The 22,823-nt window shown below is 56.7% G+C and overlaps 1 protein-coding gene across 1 annotated transcript; it reads left to right on the forward strand.

The window, feature by feature from the left end:
- The first annotated feature begins 185 nt into the window (after window positions 1-185).
- On the forward strand, window positions 186-22,516 carry EIF3B (eukaryotic translation initiation factor 3 subunit B). Its single transcript, XM_034988262.1, has 19 exons — window positions 186-274; window positions 4,710-4,902; window positions 6,769-6,888; window positions 7,203-7,260; window positions 7,452-7,580; window positions 7,842-7,999; window positions 11,290-11,421; window positions 11,507-11,573; window positions 11,941-11,987; window positions 12,884-13,094; window positions 14,256-14,328; window positions 15,099-15,221; window positions 16,593-16,671; window positions 17,391-17,529; window positions 19,135-19,260; window positions 19,700-19,777; window positions 20,051-20,159; window positions 20,397-20,513; window positions 21,129-22,516. The coding sequence occupies exons 4-18, from the start codon at window positions 7,207-7,209 to the stop codon at window positions 20,498-20,500; spliced, it is 1,629 nt and encodes a 542-aa protein (XP_034844153.1). The 5' UTR covers window positions 186-274; window positions 4,710-4,902; window positions 6,769-6,888; window positions 7,203-7,206; the 3' UTR covers window positions 20,501-20,513; window positions 21,129-22,516.
- Window positions 22,517-22,823: the final 307 nt, after the last annotated feature.

Below are 22,823 nucleotides of genomic sequence, written 5' to 3' on the forward strand. Positions count from 1 at the left end.
GCGGAGGCCGGGCCGGAGCCCGACGTGCTGGCCAAGCCGGCCGCGCCCGCGGCCGACGGAGGGGGGACGGCGGCCTCGGCCCCCGGCTCGCCCCCGCCGCCGCCGCCGCCGCCTGAGGCGCCCCCCGCCCCGGCCGCGGGTGAGGCCCCGGCGGAGCAGGCCGGGGACGCGGGGGCCGAGGCCCGGTCCGAGGGGGCGGGCGGGGAGGATGGCGGCGCCGACGAGCCCTCCTTCAGCGACCCCGAGGACTTCGTGGACGACGTGAGCGAGGAAGGTGAGGCGGCGCGCGGGCGGGCGGGCGGCGGGGCGTCCCCGCGCCGCGCCTGTCGTCCGGCCTGCGGGGGGGGCTGGCTCGCCTCTCCTGTTGCCTCTGCCCCGAGGAAGGGGGGGGGGGGCGGGCAACTGGGGGACAACCTGGGAGCCTCCCGTGTGCACCGCGGCCGGGAGCCTGGGGGGTGGTGATGGGCGCTCCGCGCAAGCCTGTGGCAATTAAGGTCGAGCAAAGCGGGACGCTCCACGTGCCGCGCTCTCTCGGGTGACAGTTCCCTGTCTGCGGGCCCGGGGGCCCCGAGGGACGAGCCACACCTGTCAGAGGCCTGGGACCACCTTCGTGTGCACGCTCTGTGGGGTTGACGCGGGCTGGCCCTTAGAACAGGTTGGGGCAGGGCTGGGTTCCTCTGCCCCTGCTGCGTGGCAGCTCCTGCCCCCAGACAGTCCCTTCGCAGGACTCCTGAGCCCACTGCCGCAGTCCTGCTTGCTTCTAAGTGCGTAGGTGGACCCCTGTCCTCCTGCTGGCAGATGATCTTTCCAGGGTTTAGCGTCGCTCGCTGTAGCTTGCTTTGCTTTCCTTTTTACCCTGACTCAGTTTACAGGTGTCACGTCTGCTTTTGCCCTGAGAGCTTGTCTCCTAGCGACTTCTGTAGGTGGTCAAGCTCATTTGTTTTGTTCGTTTGTGTTTTGTTTTTAGCCATTTGAACTCTCCGAGCTCTGAGGACATCAGTGGATTCCTCTACATTACAGTAAAATAGGAAAGATAAGCCATCCGTGAAGCAGCTCAGGCTACACCAAGAAAATAAGATGTCACATAAAGATACGGTTTTTTGGGCGCCTGGGTGGCTCAGATGGTTAAGCGTCTGCCTTCGGCTCAGGTCATGATCCTGGAGTCCCGGGATCGAGTCCCGCATCGGGCTCCCTGCTCAGCGGGGAGCCTGCTTCTCCCTCTGACCCTCCCCCCTCTCATGTGCTTGCTCTCTCTCAAATAAATAAATAAAATCTTAAAAAAAAATGCAATAGCTTAGGGCGCCTGGGTGGCTCAGATGGTTGAGCGTCTGCCTTCGGCTCAGGTCATGATCCCAGGGTCCTGGGATCGAGTCCCGCATCGGGCTTCCCGCTCCTTGGGAGCCTGCTTCTCCCTCTGTTTCTCTCTGTCTCTCATGAATAAATAAATAAAATCTAAAAAAAAAAAAAAAGATACGGTTTTTTTTGATCACACTGAGTCAGAATCAAAGAATCTCAAGTTAAAAAAAAAAAAACGTAGAGAATGAACAGCATCGTGTGCTTTTAAATGTAATATTAAACCAATAAGAACAGGAAAGGCTGCACAGCTCGGGAACACTTGGGCTGCAGGTCCAGCTGCGGTCCCCTGCCTGCGAGAAAACGTGTTCCTCGTGGTGGGGCAGGTGGCGGAGAATTTACAAGGAGGCAGTGTCATTGGGACCCCCACCACACTGTCCTGCCCTGACAGCATTCATTTTTACTGCACCAATTTTTCTTATATTTTAAAATCTAAGTTTTGGGTTGAAAGTCCATTTTGAGCCCCTGAGTGTTTACTCTGCAGTTGTTTTTTTTTTTATTTTTATTTTTTTTAAAGATTTTATTATTTGAGAGAGAGAGAATGAGAGACAGAGAACATGAGAGGGAGGAGGGTCAGAGGGAGAAGCAGACTCCCCGCCGAGCAGGGAGCCCGATGCGGGACTCGATCCCGGGACTCCAGGATCGTGACCTGAGCCGAAGGCAGTCGCTTAACCAACTGAGCCACCCAGGCGCCCTGCAGTTGTTTTTTTAAAAAGCAATTGTTTGAGCACAAGATTACTAACTGGGCTGTGTGACAGGATGCTAATGTGGGCACAAGCCAGCCAGGCCAAGTGACTGCTGGGAGGGCCTTGGGGGGCCCTTGTGATCTTGCTACTTTTGCCAGAGTGCCCCAAAAGGCCCCTGGTCCTGGGGATCCAAAACTGAGCACGTCGCCAGTGTTTTTGAGGCCATCTGATTGTGGTCAGTAGGCCAAGTACGTTTTGTGTTTAATGAGAAGAACTGGCCCTGTGGGGTCAGCGAGATGCAGAAGGTATGGGTGGTATGAAAGCACACGGGGTCTCATGAGTGCCCGGGAGGTACCCGCAGCTCCGACGTGGTTGTCCGACTCCTGATTCTGAGATGTTAGACTGTTGCCCAGTTGCCTTGTTCCCTCAGTCATCGGTCATCCATTTAAATTTTCAGCTGCCTTTGATGCTCAGCTAGACAAGCACGTGACAAAGTTGGGTTTGTTTGTATTTGAGAGAGCGAGCAAGTGAGGAGAGGGAGAAGCAGACTGCCCTCCCTTCCACCTCCAACCCCTGCTGAGCAGGGAGCCCAACGCGAGACTCAGTCCCAGGACCCTGTTCCAGGACCCTGAGATCATGACCTGAGCTGAAGGCAGATGCTTAATCAACTGAGCCACCCAGGCGCCCCCATGACGAAGTTCTTAATTCAAGATGGTTTCTTTTGGGGCCTGTCGAATATTATTTATCTTTACATTTGGTATTTAGTTTTGAGAATTGCTTTTTCCTGTTTCTCCTGGGGCCGGGTTGGGAGTCAATTCGGCAAGAGTAACCAGACACGTGGGCTGGTGATGATGAGGGAAATGTCTCTTCATTGTGCAGTTGCTGTGTTTATTCACTTATTGTACGTGGTCACATTCTTATAAACTATAGACACTTAAAGATTGTGGGAAGGAGTCCACTGTTGTTATAAAAGCTGAGCTTTTTATTGTAAACCTTGTAAATTCAGATCAGGCTAAACAGGCCCTTTAATTGTATGGTAAAACAACCCAAGGAGCTGACTGCAGCCTCACTGGTTGAAGGTGTCCCCCATTGCCGTGACTCTGGTTGGCCTCTTTCCTTTTTTCTCTTTGCTTGCTCTCAATTTTAGCCTCTTTGAAGTTTAAGAGGCAATTATTTTTTTAAAATAATGTTTTAAATATCATGTATGAAAGCATTGAAATTAAAGAGTTTATAACAGGGCTTGCTTCTTGAAATTAAAATACCTTTTCTTTTTGAAAGACCTTTTTAACTTATTATGGAAAATTTCTAGTGCAAAAGTGGAGAAAATTCCGCTTGTGGGAGTGAAATGCAGCAAGGGATATTCGGGGACATGTGTCCTGTTCAGCATGCTGAAATTCTTAAGAGTGAATTCAAAGCGTGGAGTAGCAGTTAGGTTCCGGGACGCACAGTACACAAGGCAGAGCCGCCGCCGTTCCTCAGCTGTTTCGGACCTCAGACTCTCCTTTGGGCTCTGTGTCTGCTGCAGCTTCTTCTGACCTGGCGCTTTAATCTGTCTTAGCTCCTCGTGTCGCCAGTGCTTTGAAACTTCGCAGCTTTCTAGACCAGCTAACTGGGTTGAGGGCTTGTGCAGAATTGGTAATAAAAAGATCTCGGGTCCTCCACTTGACCGGTGAATGTCCATCTCTAGCGGCGGGTCAGGCAGTGTATTGGTGGTGAGGCTTCACGGTCCAAAGGCCTCGAGGCCAGCACGGGCTGCAGGTAGGACTGCGCCGGGCCAGCAGCCAGGTGGCATTGCAGCTCCTGGGCAGGCTGCGCCCTCGTCTGCTCCCACACCTGTGGTCCGTTCCCCACATGCTGCTTTTCCTGCTCCTCCCACCCCTGTCCTTCTCTTGCTCTCATCCAGCCAATCGTCTTGCGGAAATGAAGCAAATCTAAGATGTTAAGATTTGGGTTTTATGATCCTAATTTTTAAAGTAGGTGACGTGAACATAATTTTCAGTTTTGTTTTTACATTTTCAGTTTTTGAGTGTAGTTATGAAAATAATGGTTAACACGTACTGTTTACTGTATCCCAAGCACACTCCTAAGCATTTGTGGATTTACGGTCGGACTGGCTGGTGCCTTCTAAGCACCCTGTGAGGCATTTCGTGGAATCAGGACACTTTCGGTAGTGAGGGGCATTGCTGTCAGGGGCTTGCGGATCCTCTAGTCTCCTCGCTTACGAGTCTGTTGTACGTAGTGTTGGGTCCTGTTGGGTTCGAGTTGTTTGTTTTGTCTTAACCTGAATGGGGAGAAAGTGCCTGCTGGTGGGTTTGATTCAGGGTGGGTCAGAGAAGGCTCACCACAGGTGGTTGCTGCCCTGCTTTCCTGGAGAAAGGCCCCGTCCTCTTTGTTGGCATTAGAGTCTTTAAAAAAATTTCATTTAAAATCTTGCATTATTTTCAGGAATGAATGGAAATATCGACAGACAAAGGGAGCATTGAGTTAAAATCTTCCTAACTTTTAAAAGTTTAAATTTTGATTCAATTCAGGGCCTTGATTTCTTTTGTTCGCAGTGAAATCGTTTATTCATTTTTTACTTCTTGGAAATTTGTTCAACGTGCTAAACTAACGTATCAATGTTTTGCTTGGCCCAAAAAAAGTCCTTTGTCCAATCTCCCACCCATATAGAACTGCTGGGGGACATTCTCAAGGACCGGCCCCAGGAGGCCGACGGGATTGACTCGGTGATCGTGGTCGACAACGTGCCTCAGGTGGGGCCCGACCGCCTGGAGAAGCTCAAAAACGTCATCCATAAGATCTTTTCCAAGTTTGGGAAAATCACAAATGACTTTTACCCGGAGGAGGATGGAAAGACTAAAGGGTGAGTAGTGGCGGTCAGGTGGCGCCGGGGTCCCTGTGGACGCACACGGTGCTCGCCTCACCTGGCGGTTCTGCTCTTTGTGATCCCCCGCCCTCAGCTGAGGGCTCCAGACGGGCAGCAGGAGATCCCTGTGCTTCTTGAATTCAGGTGTTGTGGGCGGGCTGCTGAATTCTTAAGAAACCAGAACTTGGTATTTAAATCTTCTGTCGTCAGAGCCGTAATTGACACAAGAGACATCCTGGATGAAGGGACCAGCAGATTGGAAGGTGGCAAAATTTCAGGAAAATTTTACATACGGTATTTTACTGATTCTAAAATGAGCTTTTCATTCCCCCCCTCTGAAATGGGGATACTTCTTAGAGTTGAGGTGAAAGCTGTGTCACTGCTTAATTGGCAGCTTGTCCCCCTACTGTTCCCTAAAGTAGCACATCTGTTAAAAATGGTAGCGTGAGATGGCATCCTAGAATTTGCTGTTTAAATTCAGTGTGAGGTTTTGTGTGTTGTAAATGTGACTCGGTTCCTTCATTTTCTGCTGTGCTGTTCTCTGGTATCACGCGGCTGTTCTAAGAGTTGACCTTTGGCGTCTCACAGTTAGGAACAGTCTTGTACCCCTCCTCCCCCTTTAGGACAGGCGTGAGTCTTTACTTGCTACACACTTTGGAATGGAATTGGCTTAAGATGCCCATCTGCAGTCCCATGAGACGGCATCAAATTGTGCTCGGGTGGTTGTAACTGTTTCCACTCGACCAGCAGAACACAAGTTCTCTTTGGGGCTCCGCAAGCTCGTCAGACTTTTCTCTCTCAGAATTCCATGTCATACTGGTCTCAGAGAGTATAGGTAGCTCGTCTTTTATAGGACAGGAATGAGAAGATGATAACATTTATGCTTTTTTAACTCAGATTTTGAAACTACCTGTGATAGCTTTTAAGAAATCATTTTTAGGGGCGCCTGGGTGGCTCAGTCGGTTAAGCGTCTGCCTTCGGCTCGGGTCATGATCCCAGGGTCCTGGGATCGAGTCCCATGTCCAGCTCCTGGCTCAGCGGGGAGCCTGCTTCTCCCTCTGCCTCTCCCCCTGCTCGTGCTCTCTTTCTCTCTCTATCTCTGCGTCTCAAATGAATAAATAAAAAAATCTTCAAAAAAAAATCATTTTAAAAAAACTGCCAAATGCCGGTTACGCTCCTTGCATTTTTTTTAGAAATCAGGTGGAAGGATAACCTCTTTTTGACCAGCAGTTGCTTGTGTTGTATGTTTTGTTATAATGAAACATGCTGTGAAAGCTTTTATGATTTTGCTTTTTATAAAAGATGTATTTGTGGGGGAGGGGCAGAGGGAGAAGGGAGAAAGAGTGCCAAGCAGACTCAATGCTGACTGCGTGGAGCCCAACACAGGGCTCGATCCCACGACCCTGAGGTCATGACCTGAGCCAAAACCAGGAGTCTGACGCTTAGCTGACTGCACCACCCAGGTGCCCCTATAATTTTGCTTTTAATACACAATATCATGGTCTCAGATTTTCTAATAGCTTTATTTGAAAATTGCCATGCTTGCATAGTCTTAAAGTGCATGATCTCATAAGTCTTGACATGTACGTATCCGTGAAACCATTACCACGGTCAGGGTAGTAAACATTTTGATTCGTTAACTCTTGTCTGATTTGTGACCGTGGCATTAGGGACTTCAGATCTCCTGTTAGGATTTCACATGTGTTTAAGGAACCGCTCTGCCGGTGACTTGACTCTGGGGGACGTGGCAGTAGATAGGGCACAGGCCTTGATGGTGCTTCCGAGTCACGTGGACGGGTCTTGGTGTGTTGAGCACAGCCTGCCTGGTCTTAACAATCTGCCTTGCACTCTGTCTCAATTCAGGTATACGTTCCTAGAATACGCATCCCCTGGCCACGCCTTGGACGCCGTGAAGAATGCTGATGGTTACAAGCTGGACAAGCAGCACACGTTTAGGGTCAACCTCTTCACGGACTTTGACAAGTACGTTCCAGCTGTGTGGGAGCCTGGGCCTTCACCAGGCGGGAGAGGCTCCCCACTTCTGGGGGCCGTGTTGGTGGCCCTTCCGGGGAGCTCTGTTCTCTGGGCACGCTGCCACCGCGGGACTGTTTCCCATCCCAGCCCCTGACACTCCTGGCCAGTAGCACCCCTCACCCACTCTTCCCTCCCCTGTCCCCACCCCCACCCCCAAGGGGGACGGGGTGGCGCCATGCTGCCTGTGGCCGAGGGCCGCCAGTGTCGCTGCCCCCCTTCTAGTTGTGCTGCGTGTTGCTAATCGGTTCCTTCTTTTCTTCCAGGTATATGACCATCAGTGACGAGTGGGATATCCCAGAAAAACAACCTTTCAAAGACTTGGTAAGTGGGTGGAACCTGTATGAGGACTGGGAAGGCTGGGCAGCCCTGTGGCTTGCGGGGGTGAGCTCCTCAGGAGTCGCCGCTGCCGGCCTGAGTCGGTCAGACCTCCAGGTGCACGAGGCAGGAATACGGCTTCCTGGATGAAAGTTGATGAGACATACTCTATCCCTTGCCTTTGGTTCTTTTCCCAGGGAAATTTACGTTACTGGCTCGAAGAGGCAGAATGCAGAGATCAGTACAGTGTCATTTTTGAGAGTGGAGACCGTACTTCCATATTCTGGAACGACGTGAAGGATCCTGTCTCTATCGAAGAGAGAGCGGTGGGTATTTGCTGCCACGTGGGGACTTACTCTGTATTTTCGTGGCAGGGGAACTGGGTACCCGAGCAGGTGAAGTGTCATGTTCTTCCAGACTGCATCCCTGAGAACAATATCCTTCGCTCTTTCAGTTTTGAAACAAGCCACGAGACGTGAGGAGGCTTCTTGTGTTTTCCAGTTGAGTCGGAGGAGTCGATTCCTTCCCGAAGGAGGGGCTTTGTGCTGGTGTCCTGTAGTCACGTTAACACCGGTCTTTTTCCACAGAGATGGACGGAGACGTATGTGCGCTGGTCTCCCAAGGGCACCTACCTGGCCACGTTCCATCAGCGAGGCATTGCTCTCTGGGGCGGAGAGAAATTCAAACAAATCCAGAGATTTAGCCATCAGGGGGTTCAGCTCATTGACTTCTCACCTTGTGAAAGGTAAGCAGTGAGGAAAGGCAGGCGGAGTCTGTTCTCACTTCGTGCTGGCCTCTGCGCGTGATTGTACAATTTTGCAGTAATTTCAAACCTAACGGAAGTTTCGCAGGAGGTGTAGAAGGAGCTCGTGTGTACTCTTTTTTTTTTTTTTTTTTAAAGATTTCATCTATTTATTTGAGAGAGCATGATAGAGAGAGCACCAGCAGAAAGAGAGGCAGAGGCAGAGGGAGAGGGAGAAGCAGGCCTCCCGCCGGGCAGAGAGCCCAATGCAGGGCTCAATCCCAGGACCCCGGGATCATGACCTGAGCCGAAGGCAGATGCCCAACGACTGAGCCACCCAGGCGCCCCTCGTGTGCCCTCTTTACCAATGTGTCCCGCTTAGCACTTTGTGGCGTTTGCTTTATCATTTGTCTGCACAGACACATGTGACTTTGTCCTGAGCCGTTGGGAGTGAGTGGAAGCTTCGAGTCTCTGTCCCCCTGTGTGCATTTCTAGGGGCAGGGAAAGCTCCTCACCTGTCCGTGGTGCCGCCCCGACTGCAGGAGATCTAGCGCCCATCTGCTACTTGTCCTTGAGCACCATCCTGTTCCCACGTTTCACTCGGTCTCCTCAGTTCCGGGGCTGGTCCACACTTGTGTCCTGTCCTCTCATTTCAGTGTGAATGGCGTTTCCTCACCAGGAGGCAGCAGAGGTTTGGGGAGCAGCAGGTGTAGCACCAGGACCTAGAAGCACTACTCCCGGGGCCAGGCAGGGTCTTCCTGTCCGCTCACGGCTTCAGTGCCTGGCACGCCCTCCCGCACCACTCTCTGTGCCTCCTGCTCAGGGCTGACCCCGAACTTTCCTTGTTGTGTCCCCTCCTCTGTCCAGAAGAGTTTGGCCTCCTGCCATGTGGTCTGACTTCATCGTGGGTCGTGACCGCCCCTTGTGTTCCCGGGCTCCTGAGATGCGGCTCTCCTGCACTTGCTCTGCTTTTGAGTTTTTTGGTATAAAGTTTTCCTAACACTGGGAAAACTAGAAAGAGGACTTTAGTAGCATCTCCGCGCTAAATATCTAGCTTAAAGGTTTCTCATTTTGCCGTATTTGTTTAAAAACAGTTTGGGGCAAGGGCGCCTGAGTGGCTCAGTCCGTTAAGCATCTGCTTTCAGCTCAGGTCGTGATCTCGGGGTCTTGGGATTGAGCCCCGCATCTGGCTCCCTGCTCAGCGGGGAGCCTGTTTTTCTCTCTGCCCCCCCTCCTGCTCTGCTCTCTCTTGCTCGCTCTCAAATAAACACAATCTTAAAAAAAACAAACCACTGTTTTGGGCATTTTGGACAAGTGCTAGGTTCCTCTAGGAAATAGGCATCGGTCCAAGGGAAGGTGTTCATGGTCTGTGGTCACGATTCTTCCCCCTGCGCAGCAGCCCTGACCAGTTCCCTCAGCATCTTCTAGTGTCCACGCTCGCTCAGGTTCCCTCTGTCCCACAGTCTCCATTGTTGGTGGCTGGTTGTCCACAGCCGGGTCCAGCCCTAGCGCTCGTGTGTGTGGCCCACCTGTCACCCTGTGCGGCTGCCCTTGCTGGGTGGTGCTTTGGTGGGGGCTTAGGAGGAACACGGGGCCGGGGGTGTCGGATCCTTCCTCAGGGCATCACCTACTTGGTTCCTTCCATCCTTGTGTTTCTGTAAACCGCAAGTTCTGCATGACGGACGTTTCTTAGCTTTGATAAAGTTGTTTCTCTGGTGTGTATTCTTGGAGGACTCACGAATTCACAAGCGCTTGGCATCTGCTTGGTACAGAACACTTGAGCTGCTCCTCGCAGTGTTAGACCCGGGTGTGCGTGGGGACTCCCGAGCTCTGCGGGCGGGTGGCGGCTGTGGGGAGGAGCCCCCGCGGGCTGGCAGAGGTGCTTCCACCTGCGCACTTGTCGTTTGTGTGTGTAGACCTTTTTCTGCTTCCGGACGGCACCTGGGCCCTCTTACTCATCGTGTCCTGGTGCTCCGCAAGGTACCTGACACAGGAAGCCCTTGGTGAGGCAGCAGTGCGTGCTTCGTCCTGCAAATTAGTGTGAAAAGTCCTATTTTTCAGGGGCGCCTGGGTGGCTCAGTCGTTAAGCGTCTGCCTTCGGCTCAGGTCATGACCCCAGCGTCCTGGGATCGAGTCCCGCATCAGGCTCCCTGCTCCGCGGGAAGCCTTCTTCTCCCTCTCCCACTCCCCCTGCTTGTGTTCCCTCTCTCTCTGTGTCTTTCTCTGTCAAATAAATAAATAAAATTTAAAAAAAAGAGGGCGCCTGGGTGGCTCAGTCGTTAAGCGTCTGCCTTCGGCTCAGGTCATGATTCTGGAGTCCCGGGATCGAGCCCCGCATCGGGCTCCCTGCTCAGAAGGGAGTCTGCTTCTCCCTCTGACCCTCTTCCCTCTTGTGCTCTCTCTCATTCTGTCTCTCTCTCAAATAAAAAAATAAAAAATTAAAAAAACAAAAAGTAACGTAGACCTGAACTTATTAAAGAAAAAAAAAAAGAAAAGCCTGTTTTCCAGATAAGCACCGAATCAGGCCGTTTCTGTCATTCAGCATGGCGTGACATTGTTTACGCAGGTGTACAGGACAGTCTGTAGAGGGAACTTCGTGACTTGGGGGAGGTGACACCAGCCCTCATTGTTAATTAGCACACCAGGATGATAAAGGGTCCGGGAGGCCCTGGGGGCCCCTGGACAGGGCCTGGGCTCTGTTTCTGCCTCTTCTGCCTCGTGGTCTGAGAGGACACCTGGCTTAGATGGCTGTGCCGTGCATCAGGAAGGTGAGCAGGGGCCCTGGGTGTGGACAAGCCCGTGTCGGCAGAGGGAGAAGCCCCAGGCACAGAGGCTGGGCTAGATAGACGTGTGCTGGCTTTTGAACCGCATGTGGGTGTTCTGTTTGCCTTCTTGTCGTAACTAAATGTCGATGAAAATCAAGTAGGAGAATTGCACCCCAATCAGCCTAGAGCGCACACGTGCACACTTCGGTTTGGAATCTGTTGGGTCTTTCAGTGTCCTGATTTTGTGGAGAAAACCTTTAAGCGGGGGGTCCCTCGAAGTGCCCTGGTGCCTCGGAGGTGGCCTGCTCTGGTGGGAGAGCGTTCTCGGGAGCCGGGGTTTGGAGGCCGTGCTGGCTGCAGGAGTCCCGACTGCTTACTCTGGCAGCCCCCCCGCCCCCCAGGCCTGGCGCCGTCTGGAGCGGAGGCTCGGTGGGTTCGGGTGCTCATCTCCTCCACACTCAGCGTGGTGCTTGGGGAAGAGAAGGTGGGGTGGTGGGCGGATTATCAGCAGTGTCCCCTCTGTGACAGATACCTGGTGACATTCAGCCCCCTCATGGACACCCAGGATGACCCTCAAGCCATCATCATCTGGGACATCCTGACCGGACAGAAGAAGAGGGGTTTTCACTGCGAAAGCTCAGCCCATTGGCCTATCTTTAAGTGAGTCAACCGCGGTAGCCCGTGGAGGGCTTGTCGGGGCCTTTTCTTCTCACCGACAGAGCCTGGCACTTTTTTTCTTTCTCAGGTGGAGCCACGATGGTAAATTCTTTGCCAGAATGACACTCGACACTCTTAGCATCTATGAAACTCCTGTAAGTGACATGGTTTCCTGAGTGGTGGCGTCCCCGTGGGTGAGGGGAAGGGAAGAGCAGTGTTGTGTGTGCAGAACGGGGGGAGCTCCTTGCGCCTCTCCGCGGCTGCCCCTTTCCCATCACTGCCCCGGGTTCCGGCCCGATTTGCTTTTGCTGCTGCCGGCGGTCCAGGACGGGAGCAAAGAGAAGGGACCTTGGAGATGGATGCTTTGCCGCTGCGGGTGACCTGTTTCCTTGCTGTGTGTCCCCTGCTAGGCTTACTTGCTGGGCTCATTCCAGAAATGGTGGTTTCCTTTTCGTGAAAATGTGGGTGTATTATGGAGACAGTGGTGTGATTTAACTCCATTGTCGCCTTTTTATTCTGCAGTCTATGGGCCTTTTGGACAAGAAGAGCTTGAAGATCTCCGGCATAAAGTAAGTGAGCGTTCTTCCCGGCGGGCGGTAGGAGCTGGGCCCCTCCTCTAGCGCTTGGCTCTTGCTCGGTGGGAGAGGACACTGGGTCCTTGCTCTGGCCACAAGCGCGGACCAGCAGGCCCCAGCCCGCCACCACCGGCCTCTTGTGACTCTGCCGGCCTCCCGGCCCACGTTCCCTTCTGCACATAGACCCTTCGTGAGGCCACAGGTTCTGTTTGTGTTCTGTTCCTGCCTTGGAACTGACAGTCGGGCTGCTTTCTTTGGGGAAGACGGGGGCGGAGGGTGAAGGAGGGCACTTAGTCGAGAGGCTTCTGTGAACTCCACTGAACGAGTGGGGGGCTTGGGGGGCTTTGGGGGGAATGGCCCAGGGCAGGCACGCTTGGCTTATGTGCCGTCTTGAGGGTGGCCTGTCTCTGCAGAGAGGTGCCAGCCGTGCAGGGATGCAAATGGTTCTGACTCCTTTTGTGGTGAGTTCTCGGGCACGGGGGGTGCTCACGATACGAGCTACACCAGGAATTGGGTTTCCGTCACCGTCACAGGAAAGGTAGTCTTTGTGGTTCATGAGGGCGCCAGGCCTCGAGGTCACTGCAGGGTGGAGGCCGTTGTCCTCCCGCCGCGGGATCCTCCGAGCTGTGCTGTTCCCTTAGCGCCAGAGAGCGCATCCGGCGTCCTCCGGGTCCAGCAGCCCAGGGTGTGGCCGTGTGGAGCCCCGCCGCCCCTCGCTGGCAGAGCGAGCACGCTGACGCCCCGGGTGGCGGGGGCCAGACGGGCAGCCGCCAGCTGTCAGGGAGGCCTGGGCTGGTTTCCAGCCGGCGAGCCTGATCTCCGCTGCGCCCCCTTCCCCACAGCGTCCTAGCCAGTGGGTCGGCTGACACTGTGTTCTCTTCGTTCTGCAGGGACTTCTCGTGGTCTCCCGGGGGTAACATCATAGCCTTTTGGGTGCCTGAGGACAAAGATATCCCGGCCAGGGTGACCCTGATGCAGCTTCCCACCAGACAAGAGATCAGGGTCAGGAATCTGTTCAACGTGGTGGACTGCAAGCTGCACTGGCAGAAAAATGGGGATTACTTGTGTGTTAAAGTGGATAGGACCCCCAAAGGGACCCAGGTGAGTGGGTACCCCCTCCTTCCAGCTCCACGCCCGCCTCCTGCTTGACGGGTGTTGAGGGATTACTTGTTTGAATTTGGGGGTCATGTTCAGACCCATGGGTTACTGAAAGCGGTTAGCTGGCTGTCCTGGCTGGAGCCCTTGTAACCTTCTGGCTGAGGAGCAGGGTGACCCGTTCACAAGGTCGCGAGGACGGGTCCAGGCACCCGCCTGTCTTCCTATAGAGGGTGAAAACAAAAGCGTTTTTCTCTTAACTCCCTGTTTAAGCACAAAGAGGAGCCAGCACCCAGATTGTTTTTGTTTGTTTGCATCATTTCATGCCTTATGAATTTGTCTGATCTGTTTCTTTTCGTGGAAGTATTCCGTCTCCTTGAACAAAAGACACCGTTGACACGGACTCCTCATGCTGTAGCCTGCGTCCTCGCAGAGTGCACGGTCCGGTGGCTTTTCGGGACATTCACAGACTTGTGCGGTCCTCGCCACGATCTTAACTCGAGAGTGTTTTCATCACCCAAAAACAGAAAGCCCGCACCCCAGCGCCCCACTCCCCTGGGCTCCCGACTACTCCACTTTCTCTCTGTGTGGCTTCGTCTGTCCGGGACACTTGGTGGGAATGAAGGGATACAGCGCGTGGCCTGTGGTGGCTGGCTTCCCTCACTGAGTGCATTTTCAGGGCTCACCCGAGCTGTGGCAGGTGTCTGCACCTTGTCCCGGGTCAGGGCTGAGCTGCGCCAGCTCGCGTGCTCCCGCCTGTGGGTGAACCCGTGTGTCGTTTCCACTCTCGGGCTGTCCGGGACCATGCGGCCTCCTGGTTTCCGTTTAACACCCGTGTCTGGAAGATCCCTGCAGGGTGCTCCCCTCCCCGTGCCTGGGCCTCGAGAGTGCTACGGAGTTTGGCGGACCAGCTGCGGCTTGGTGCAGGAGTGTGGCGGGAGGGCCGGAGGGGCCCTGCTGTCCTGCAGAGACTGTACCCGGGGACGCCTCTGGCGGCGCAGGATGCTGACTTGACCCTGCTGTGCTGAGTTCCGTCACTTAGATACTCGCACGTCTTTACCAGCTGTGTGCACATCCTCTTCCATCCTATTATGTTGTTCTTGAGGTACAATTTTCTCAGGCTTTCAGCTTCCACCATTTCACTCCCTTCTTTTCTCTCCCAAATAGGGCGTGGTCACAAATTTTGAAATTTTCCGAATGAGGGAAAAACAGGTACCTGTCGACGTGGTGGAAATGAAAGGCAAGTTCCTTGTGGTCCTTTGTGGTTGGCGGTCCCTGTGCGCGGCCTGGAGCTCTGCGTCCCCGCCAGCGCAGGTGGCCACGGCCCTGACCACGCACGCTGTCTGCCTCCCGGGCCCGAACACGTGCGCCTCAGTTCAGGCTGCTGGGCGGCTCGCCCGCTCCCTCCTCACACCCCGGCCCGGCCTGCCCGGCGTAGGAGCGAGGGTCCCGTGGTTTCCTGCTGAGAGACACGTGGGGAATGGGTTTCCTGACGCTTGCAGCGACCGGCAGCAGAAGGGATTTTCATGTGACAAATGAGTTCTCGGGTGACGGGAGCTTTATTCTGGGCCTAAAACCGTGCAGGCGCTCTGCTGGTGCTTCTAGGTGGGAAGTGGGGCCTGCGTTGTTGGTTGGGTTTTGTGTTGTAGTTTGTGTTCTGGTTTGCAAGGGAGAGGAGGACAAAGGGGAGGTGGAGGACAGAGCAGGAGAGGGTCCAGCCTGGCCGCCCTGCATTGTTAGCCCCTAGGGTCCGTGGAATCCTATACTGGGGATGGCGGTGGGCGCCAGCAAGCGGACGCCCTTCTGCAGCGTTCCCGCCGGGCCAGGATGGTCTCACCCAAGTCCCCACACCCTCGTTCCTAGGCCCGCTGTGTGGTCTTTTCAATGAACTTCAGAATTTGGGGCATTTTCTCTGGTTGAGTAGTGAAGGCTGTGCAGGAAGGTTGTTTGATCAGGAACATGATTTCATTAAACCGTCAAAAGGTGGTTTATTCTTTTTCTTGATTGCAGAAACCATCATAGCCTTTGCCTGGGAGCCAAACGGGAGTAAGTTTGCTGTGCTGCATGGGGAGGCTCCTCGGATATCCGTTTCCTTCTACCATGTGAAGAACAATGGGAAGATTGAGCTTATCAGTAAGTAGCCTTATAAGCCGTTGATGGGCACACGGGAGGGAGAACAGACAGACGGGCCCTCTGGAGGGTCGCTCCACACGCATGTTCCCTTGGCTAGGAGCCGTTGCTCAGGCCATCCGGCAGCTGTGAGGGCCCCCGTGGCTCCAGCTTCGCTCGTGGTGGCTGCGTAGGCTGTGGGCCCTTCAAGAGAGGGGTTCTGAGTGGACGCGCTCTCCCTCTTGCGGCCACAGCTATCGTCTCTGGGCTGGGGGCTCCCCATCCCCGCCGTGTTCTGCTGAGCCTGCAAGGGGCCCTCCTCGTTCCCTGGCCTCCCTTGGTGACCTGATCCCCCACCCACAGTGGGCTCCTCCAGGGCGTCCTGGGTTCTTAGCACAGAGCTCAACGTGCAGTAGGTCCTCGTTGTGCAGCGTGGGGACTGCGGTGGTGGACGTGGGCCATGTGTCCCCGTACCCAGAGGCTTGGGTGCTGAGCTTGTCGTGAGGGAATGCCAGGAGCTCAGCAGTGTTTGCGGGAGACCGGCTGGCTGGCCATCACGAAACCCAACTGTGCTGTGAATTCCCCGTGACAGAGGAAATGGTTTGCACCATCTCTGGTTAGAAAGCAGGTTTGTAAATAGCCAGTGTAGGAGTGCATTCCGCTTCTGAAGGCTCTGGGTCGCCCGCTTGGAAGGATGACCACACGGGTCCTGCTAACACGTGCGGCTCCATTCCCAGCACCTTCATCTTGGTCTGAGAATCTTGCCCAGCAGGCCACGCCGCCTTTCCCCATCTCCCTATCCCCCCTGGCCCCCATCTGTGGATCCACTGCAGGCCCAGGTCAGGCTGGGGTTCACTTTGTGCCCTTGACTGGAGACCCAAGCTTGCCGCCTGAGCGGTAACTGTCCGCTCTCTGGGGGCCCTGTGGGGACCTCGTCAGGTGGAGGCAGTCCTTGTGTTGGGAGACACGGTGGCTTTTTTCCCACGGTGGGAGACACGTTTTTATGACTGCAGAGCTTGAAAAAGATGTTTGAGTCACTGGAAGAATGCATCTTGGGCTTTTTTGGGTCACGTGTCTCTGCACTTGGTGGGTGTGTTTACGGTGACTTCTCTGTCCAGTTTCCCGGGAAGTTAAATTGTTTTGAACATGAGACATTATTACAAACGGTAACGTAGCTTCAGAACGTGTTCTCTCTTTTTTCTTGAAGCGTAGATCATGACTTAAAGCGTACTCAGCCCAGGGGTTTTCCAAAATTGTCCTCACGGGCAGCAGGCTGGTGTGGGGTGTGTGTGAGAAAGTTCACCCGCAGGGCAGCGTGAGCCTGTCGCCCGTCCTGGCCACACCCTGCCTTCAGCGCCTTGACAAAGACTTAACAGATGTTCTCTTCATTTCCAGAAATGTTTGATAAGCAGCAGGCAAATACCATCTTCTGGAGCCCCCAGGGACAGTTCGTCGTGTTGGCTGGCTTGAGGAGGTGGGTTTCTGCTGCGTGATGCCATCTGCTCGTGGTGAGCCGCGCTCTGCGGGCCGCTGTGGGGGCCCTGACGTGGGGCCCTACGGGTCACAGCGGTTCCTTGACACCGTGATGGAGCGTGCTTGCGTGAAAGGACTGTTCCTGCTTTTTTGGTGGATGGGAATTTATCGTGTTTCCGTCTTGCCCAGACTTGGGCTGAAACCAGGTCGATGAAAGTCCCCCGCGAGTGTTTTCAGTCTGGAGGAGGTGTGAGTGTTGGGATTTCCTCGTGGTTGAGCAAGACCGCTTCCTGGCAGGGCAGCAAGCCTGGTGTGAAACCCGTGTCCTCTTGTGGGAAGGCTGTGAGCAGACGGCTGCGAGTGGCCTCTGCAGTGAGACCACGAGTGTGGCAGTGTTCACCCTCCCGTGGTCCCTGCTCACCTACTGTCCTAGCCGTGCATGGGAGCCTGAGGAGCCCGCGCCTGCCCGTGGGTTAGCAGAACGCACTTAGAGTCGCTCGCTCTCCTGACTTCGTTGGAGGTGCTTACTGCGTTTCCAGAGGGTTGGCCTCCGATGATCCGGTGCACACACTCCCCACGGCTCCACTCCCAGCGCCCTCAGGAGGTAGAGGGCTCTGGATCACCTCCTCCTCGACGGCAAGGCTCCCGAGTCCGCTCTGGAGCCTCCAAGGAGTGGGACACCAGGAGGGTATGCGCACTGACCCTGCTCTGTCTCCCCAGTATGAACGGCGCCTTGGCTTTTGTTGACACGTCGGACTGTACGGTCATGAACATTGCAGAGCACTACATGGCCTCCGACGTGGAGTGGGACCCCACGGGGCGCTACGTTGTCACGTCCGTGTCCTGGTGGAGCCATAAGGTATGGGGCCCCTGTGTGGCTGGGTGCAGCGTGGGACCCGGCTGTGCCGGGCCTGGTGTCCCCTCCTGCCCTCCCGGGTCTCCTTGCAGTGGGCACCGTTAGTCACTCTTACGCTGCCCTGCCCGGCCGCCCCACAGAGCTCCTCGGCCGCGCCCCTGAGCCAGCCAGCTTTTCCACGAGTCGGTTGGCGTGCCTTGATTTCCCTTTCCTGAGTCGGACCGCGTCTTAGGCTGGCTTCAGCCCGAGTTCAGGCCCCCTCCGTCTGGCGCAGGAGCCGGGGAGCTTCTGACAGTGTAGTGTCCCCCCCGCAGTTGAGAATTCACCCACACTGGTCTCTGTGGCTCGGGGCGGGGGGAGGACGCGCCGCGCTGTGCACGCGCTTTCCCGTAGGGTTAGCGCATCCTCGGAGTTCGTGGTTTGGACCGCCCTTTTCTGGTGGAGGCCCCTGCGTGTGTGACAGCCGTGTGTGGCCCGTGGGCGCCTCCCCTGCCCGGAACGTGTTTCCGCGTGTGCGGCGCCGCTCACCCGCCCTGCTCTGTGTTTTCCCGGTGCTCGAGGGGCACGACGTCCCCGCGGGCCGTTAGCACCGTTTCCTCCTTTTGCCGCGACAGCTCAGTGTCGTGTGGGCGGGGCCTTCTCTCTGGCGCTGCCTGGCGCGTGGTCCTCGTTCAGTCGGGGTGGCTGGTGAGTGAGTGGCCCGCGGAGCCACCAGAGAGAGGGCTGCTCACCCGAGGGTCTGGGCCATCCCGAAAGGACGTGAACGTGTGTGCGCGCGCACGTGTGTTCAGTCTCAGACGTCCAGCTGAGGAACTGAAGCAGCGCCACGCTCCGTGAGCGGGAGAGGCTGTGGCCAAAGCCGGTTCCGTGTGGCGTGTGCGTGCTGGCGTGTCTGCAGCGAGGTCCCTCTCGTTGGTGCTCCCGGGCTGCTGGTGAGCTCAGCCGAGTCTTTCTGCCACGTGTGGTCAGGCTTTCTCGCGGGTGGAGGTGCGGAGACTCGAACGAGCTCGTGTGCGTGTGCAGAGCGTAAGCCATCGAGTCAGGGCGGTTCTGACGAAGCACGAGCGTGCAGGAGCTCAGACTCCGTCCCCGGGCACGGTGTCCTGAGAACAGTCTGGATCAGGGCGAGCGTGTGCGCGGGTTCGAGCGCCAGGTGGCGCCGGAGTCCTCCAGACCCTGGGCCACTGCGAAGCGCCACAGGCTGCCGAAGTGCCGGCCGTAGCGAGGGTGCCGGTGCCGCCTCCATCGTCGGGAAAGGCGCCAGCTGAGCACGGCAGCGCATCTCTGGGCGCAGGCCTCTGTGTCCTGGCGGGCGCCCTGTGGCAGGCCGGCAGGGTGCCCACGCGTGGGGGCCCGTCCCGGCTGGGGCACAGCTGCGCACTGCGCGGGATGTCACCTCCTGTCGGCCTCAGGGACCGCGTTCCCCCTGCCGCATGCAGCCGCGCTCCCCCGCGGTCTCCCAGGTGCCAACCGCTGCCACGTGCGGGCTCTCGGAGCGCGGGGTGACACACTCGGTCTGCTGGGCTCTGGGCCGGTACAGGTCCTGGGCGCCTGTGTCCTGCCGGGTCTTGCGGCAGTGAGCAGCTCTCGGGCCTCTGTCTCTCGCAGGTGGACAACGCCTACTGGCTGTGGACTTTCCAAGGACGCCTCCTGCAGAAGAACAACAAGGACCGCTTTTGCCAGCTGCTGTGGAGACCTCGGCCCCCCACGCTCCTGAGCCAGGATCAGATAAAGGTCTGGGGCTCCCGGGGCCCAGGCAGCGCGGACGCCCTGGTGGCCCTGACAGGAGAGATTTCCCTTTTCTGTCACCATTCGGGGGCTCTCGCCTGAGGAACGGAAACGGGACGTTTGGGGCACCCTTTGATGAGATGCGAGAGCACTGGGGACCCCACGGGAAGGAATAGTCTCAGGATCGTAAATGTGGGTTTGCAGGTCATGCCCGGCTATGTCTGTGCCCTTCTCAGACACGTGCACGGAGCAGAGGGGATGTGAACCGGGCTGGCGGCGCTGGGAGAGGGTGTCCGTGGGCTGTGGCCCCCGTGAAACCTGCAGGCCGGCGCCCGTGCATGTGTGTGCAGCCACGTGCTCGCGACCCTGAGGAGGCCGCTGCGCGTTGATAGCTTTGAAGGTGCTTTGAACGTTTAAATCCTGACTGGCTTGTCTTTGTTTTCAGCAAATTAAAAAGGATCTGAAGAAATATTCTAAGATCTTTGAACAGAAGGATCGTCTGAGTCAATCCAAAGCTTCAAAGGTTAGCCTGCTCCCGGGACTGAGGGGGGGGCCGGCGGCATCTGCCGCAGACGCTTGCTGTGCCTCCGTCGTGTGCACAGACTGCTGGGCCCTGGCACATGTCTCCGGGTGGCCGGCCATCCAGATGCAGGGGGGTCGGTCCGAGTGAAGGGAAGGAGGAGAGCACCTCTCTCCATTCCAGTCCCGAGACCCTCTCTGAATAGAGGGGTCCTCGCGGCACCCACTGCGGCTACGGTCCCGTCAGCCCCGTGACTCCCCCTGACTCCACGCACAGGAACTGGTGGAAAGAAGACGCACCATGATGGAAGATTTCCGAAAATACCGGAAAATGGCCCAAGAACTCTACATGGAGCAGAAGAGTGAACGTCTGGAGTTGCGAGGAGGTAACTATTAGCTGAAGACGCATGTTTCAGAGCATGCGTCTGCGGAGACGTTTCACTACCCGATCGTGTGAGTTTTCTTGTCAAGCGTCCGGTGTCGTAAAGATTCTTAGATTGTCGAGGAACCGGGAGTTTCCCACGGTTGTGTGCAGGGAACCTTGCTGTGTTCGTGCCGGGCTCCCGGCCGAGGCGGCTGCGTGTGTGTGGGTGTGTCACGTCACCCTTCTCCCCCGCTCACAGGCGTGGACACGGACGAGCTGGACAGCAACGTGGAGGATTGGGAGGAGGAGACCATCGAGTTCTTCGTCACTGAGGAGATCATTCCCTTGGGAAATCAGGAGTGACCCGAGCACCGTGGTAAGACCTCTTCAGATGGGGACGAGCAGAACCCTGACATGTTGTGTTGTTCCTCAAGTGAGAAAGTCCCCAGGTTCACGTGCTTGGGCTCAGTGGGACCCTTGTGCGGGAGCTGCAGAGGCCCCGATGCACATCTTGGCTGTCAGAGCTGGGGCTTTTCCTCTGGGAATGGCAGGGCCTCGAGCCCCAGACTTAGGGCAGGGCGTCTCGGGAGCCGGGTCTGGTTGTGGATAAGACACAGGGCTGGGGAGGAGGAAGGAGGCTGGCTGCGGACCGTCTCCGGGTGTCTGGCTGGGAGAAAGCCTCAGTGTGCCCGGCGGAGCCAGGAGCCGTCAGAACCCGGTCAGTCAGGCGAGGTAGGGCACTTTCGGGGGGGGTGGGGCGTGCGAGGCCCCAGAGTCTCGTGCCTGGGGCAGCCGGCGGGACGGCTTGGCAGCTGCTCGGCGAAGCTCTCCGCGCTGGAGGCTGCTCCCCCGGGGCATCTGTTCCTGCTCCTCTCGGGCATCACGTTGAAGCGGACCCTGGGGGTCCCCTTCTGAGATGGTGTGGTCGGTGGCCCCTTGTCTGGGCACGCTGTCGGGGCTTGCTGTGGCTGACGCGCCCCTTGTTGTCAAGGCGCGGAGCACAGAGCGAACGCCTGCTCCCTCGTTGCAGCGTCCCTGCGTCGCGTGCTGGACCCCGGTCGTCCTGCTGCAGGAAGCCTGCACGAGGCCTGAACTCTCCCCTGTGCTTTCTCTGGCTCCAGACTCTGCACCCGGACTCCCCCATCTCCACACGTTACTGTGCCTTTCACCCCTGGTCTCCACCGCAGGGGAGGATCCAAGGCACCGCTTGCAGTTTTTTCTCATTCGGGGTTTTTAAAATCACGCCACCGGTGTTGGTTCCTCACAGTCCTGCGCCGCTGCGGCGGCCCCTCCCGCCCTGAGCGCACAGCCGAGCGGTCCCCCTCGAGGACTCATCTTGCCCTGTGCGCGCGGCCCAGTCTGGCCATGTCCCGGGCACCGCAGGGAAGCAGCGCCCCGCGGTGTCCTGGCGCCGTTCGGGTTGGGCCGGCTTCTGTCAATGGGCTGAGCGTGGAAATAAAAGCAAACCTGTACGAAAACACTGTCTTTCTCCTGTCTTTACACGTACGTAGCAGCCTCGAGGTTGGTGCCCGTGCCCCGGCCGTGGCGGCGCTCTGGGCTCGGCCCGCCCGCCGCTGCTGGCCCCCGAGGCCCACGCGGCCAGGAGGCAGGCCTCCAACCTCGTCGAGCGGTTGTGCGTTCCAGCCGAGCTCTGTAAAGTGAAGTAGCAGCCCCGTCCAGCTTTTTTGCGTCCTGTGCTCATTTCGCCTGCTGGGAGAAGCCCCTCTGCGCTTTGCTCGGAGCCCTGCACACTTGATCTCGTCCACGAGAGTTGCCACTTGAGCCACTGTTGTGTGGGCCTCCGAATACCTTTGCTCCTGAAACGTGGGCGAACGAGTCCGTGTGACCTCAGCCGGTTACTTGCGTCTGCTACGCGTCGATGCATAGGTGCCTTGTCCGCGGCCGCGCTTCTGTCTGTCGTCCGGGAGTCCCAACGCGTGGCGTGCGAAGCAGCGGAGCACGGGACGGGCATGCCGCAGACGCATGGGCCTGAAATGTTCTGGGATTGGAGGATAAGCGGTCGTCTGCGGGGCCTGGGCTGTCCACGACCCGCGGGGGCCGTGCCGGAGGGGCGGTCGGGCGGCCTGCCGCAGCCCCAAGCCCGGCTGCGAGGCACGCTTGGCGCTCCATCCCCGGTTCCAGTCGCCATGCTTAGCTCCCCGTCGACACACGGGGCCCGGGGTCTCGCTCGCGCTCACGTCCTTTAAACCTTAGCGTGCCAAGTCCTGGGTTTTACGTTTGATGGCGGTGAGAAGGAAGAGGTCCAGGCTTTGGTCACTTTCACGGATTTTTAACAGAGCTTTCAAAAAATTTTGACTGTTTTAAACTTGCTAGTTGTAATTGTTTTACATAATTTGTTAATAAAAGAATTTCTTGAAAGATGTGTGCTTGTTTTGTTCTGTTCTGCTCGAGAAATGGGTTTCCCAGGCCAGACCCAGGCAGAATGGCCTGACCCATCCGGCCGGGGCTGGGGCGGCCTCCGTGCTCTGGCTTCTGCTGGGGCCTCGGTGGACGCAGCCCCCGCCCCCCGTGTGGACCTGCCCTCCTGGTCCTGTCTCCAGAGAAGACTTGCCCTCGTGTGGGCTCTCTGGCAGCTTGCTGTGGGTCGCAGGCTGGAGGCTTCGTGGAAGGGGGCCGTGGGCGTCATGGGTGGCGCTCTCCTCTGCTGCCCGTTGCCTCGTGGTGT

Source organism: Mirounga leonina, unplaced genomic scaffold (genome assembly GCF_011800145.1).
Source record: "Mirounga leonina isolate KUSES-001 unplaced genomic scaffold, KU_Mleo_1.0 Mir_454, whole genome shotgun sequence".
Taxonomy (NCBI): Eukaryota; Metazoa; Chordata; class Mammalia; order Carnivora; family Phocidae; genus Mirounga; species Mirounga leonina.

What these genes read in the sequence shown, in the direction of transcription:
- EIF3B (XM_034988262.1), top strand. Translation starts at nt 7,207, where the DNA reads ATGACCATCAGTGACGAGTGGGATATCCCAGAAAAACAACCTTTCAAA. An exon ending in GGACCCCCAAAGGGACCCAG is followed by an intron (nt 13,095 to 14,255) that starts GTGAGTGGGTAC and finishes TCTCCCAAATAG; the next exon opens with GGCGTGGTCACAAATTTTGA. An exon ending in ACGTCTGGAGTTGCGAGGAG is followed by an intron (nt 20,160 to 20,396) that starts GTAACTATTAGC and finishes CCCCGCTCACAG; the next exon opens with GCGTGGACACGGACGAGCTG.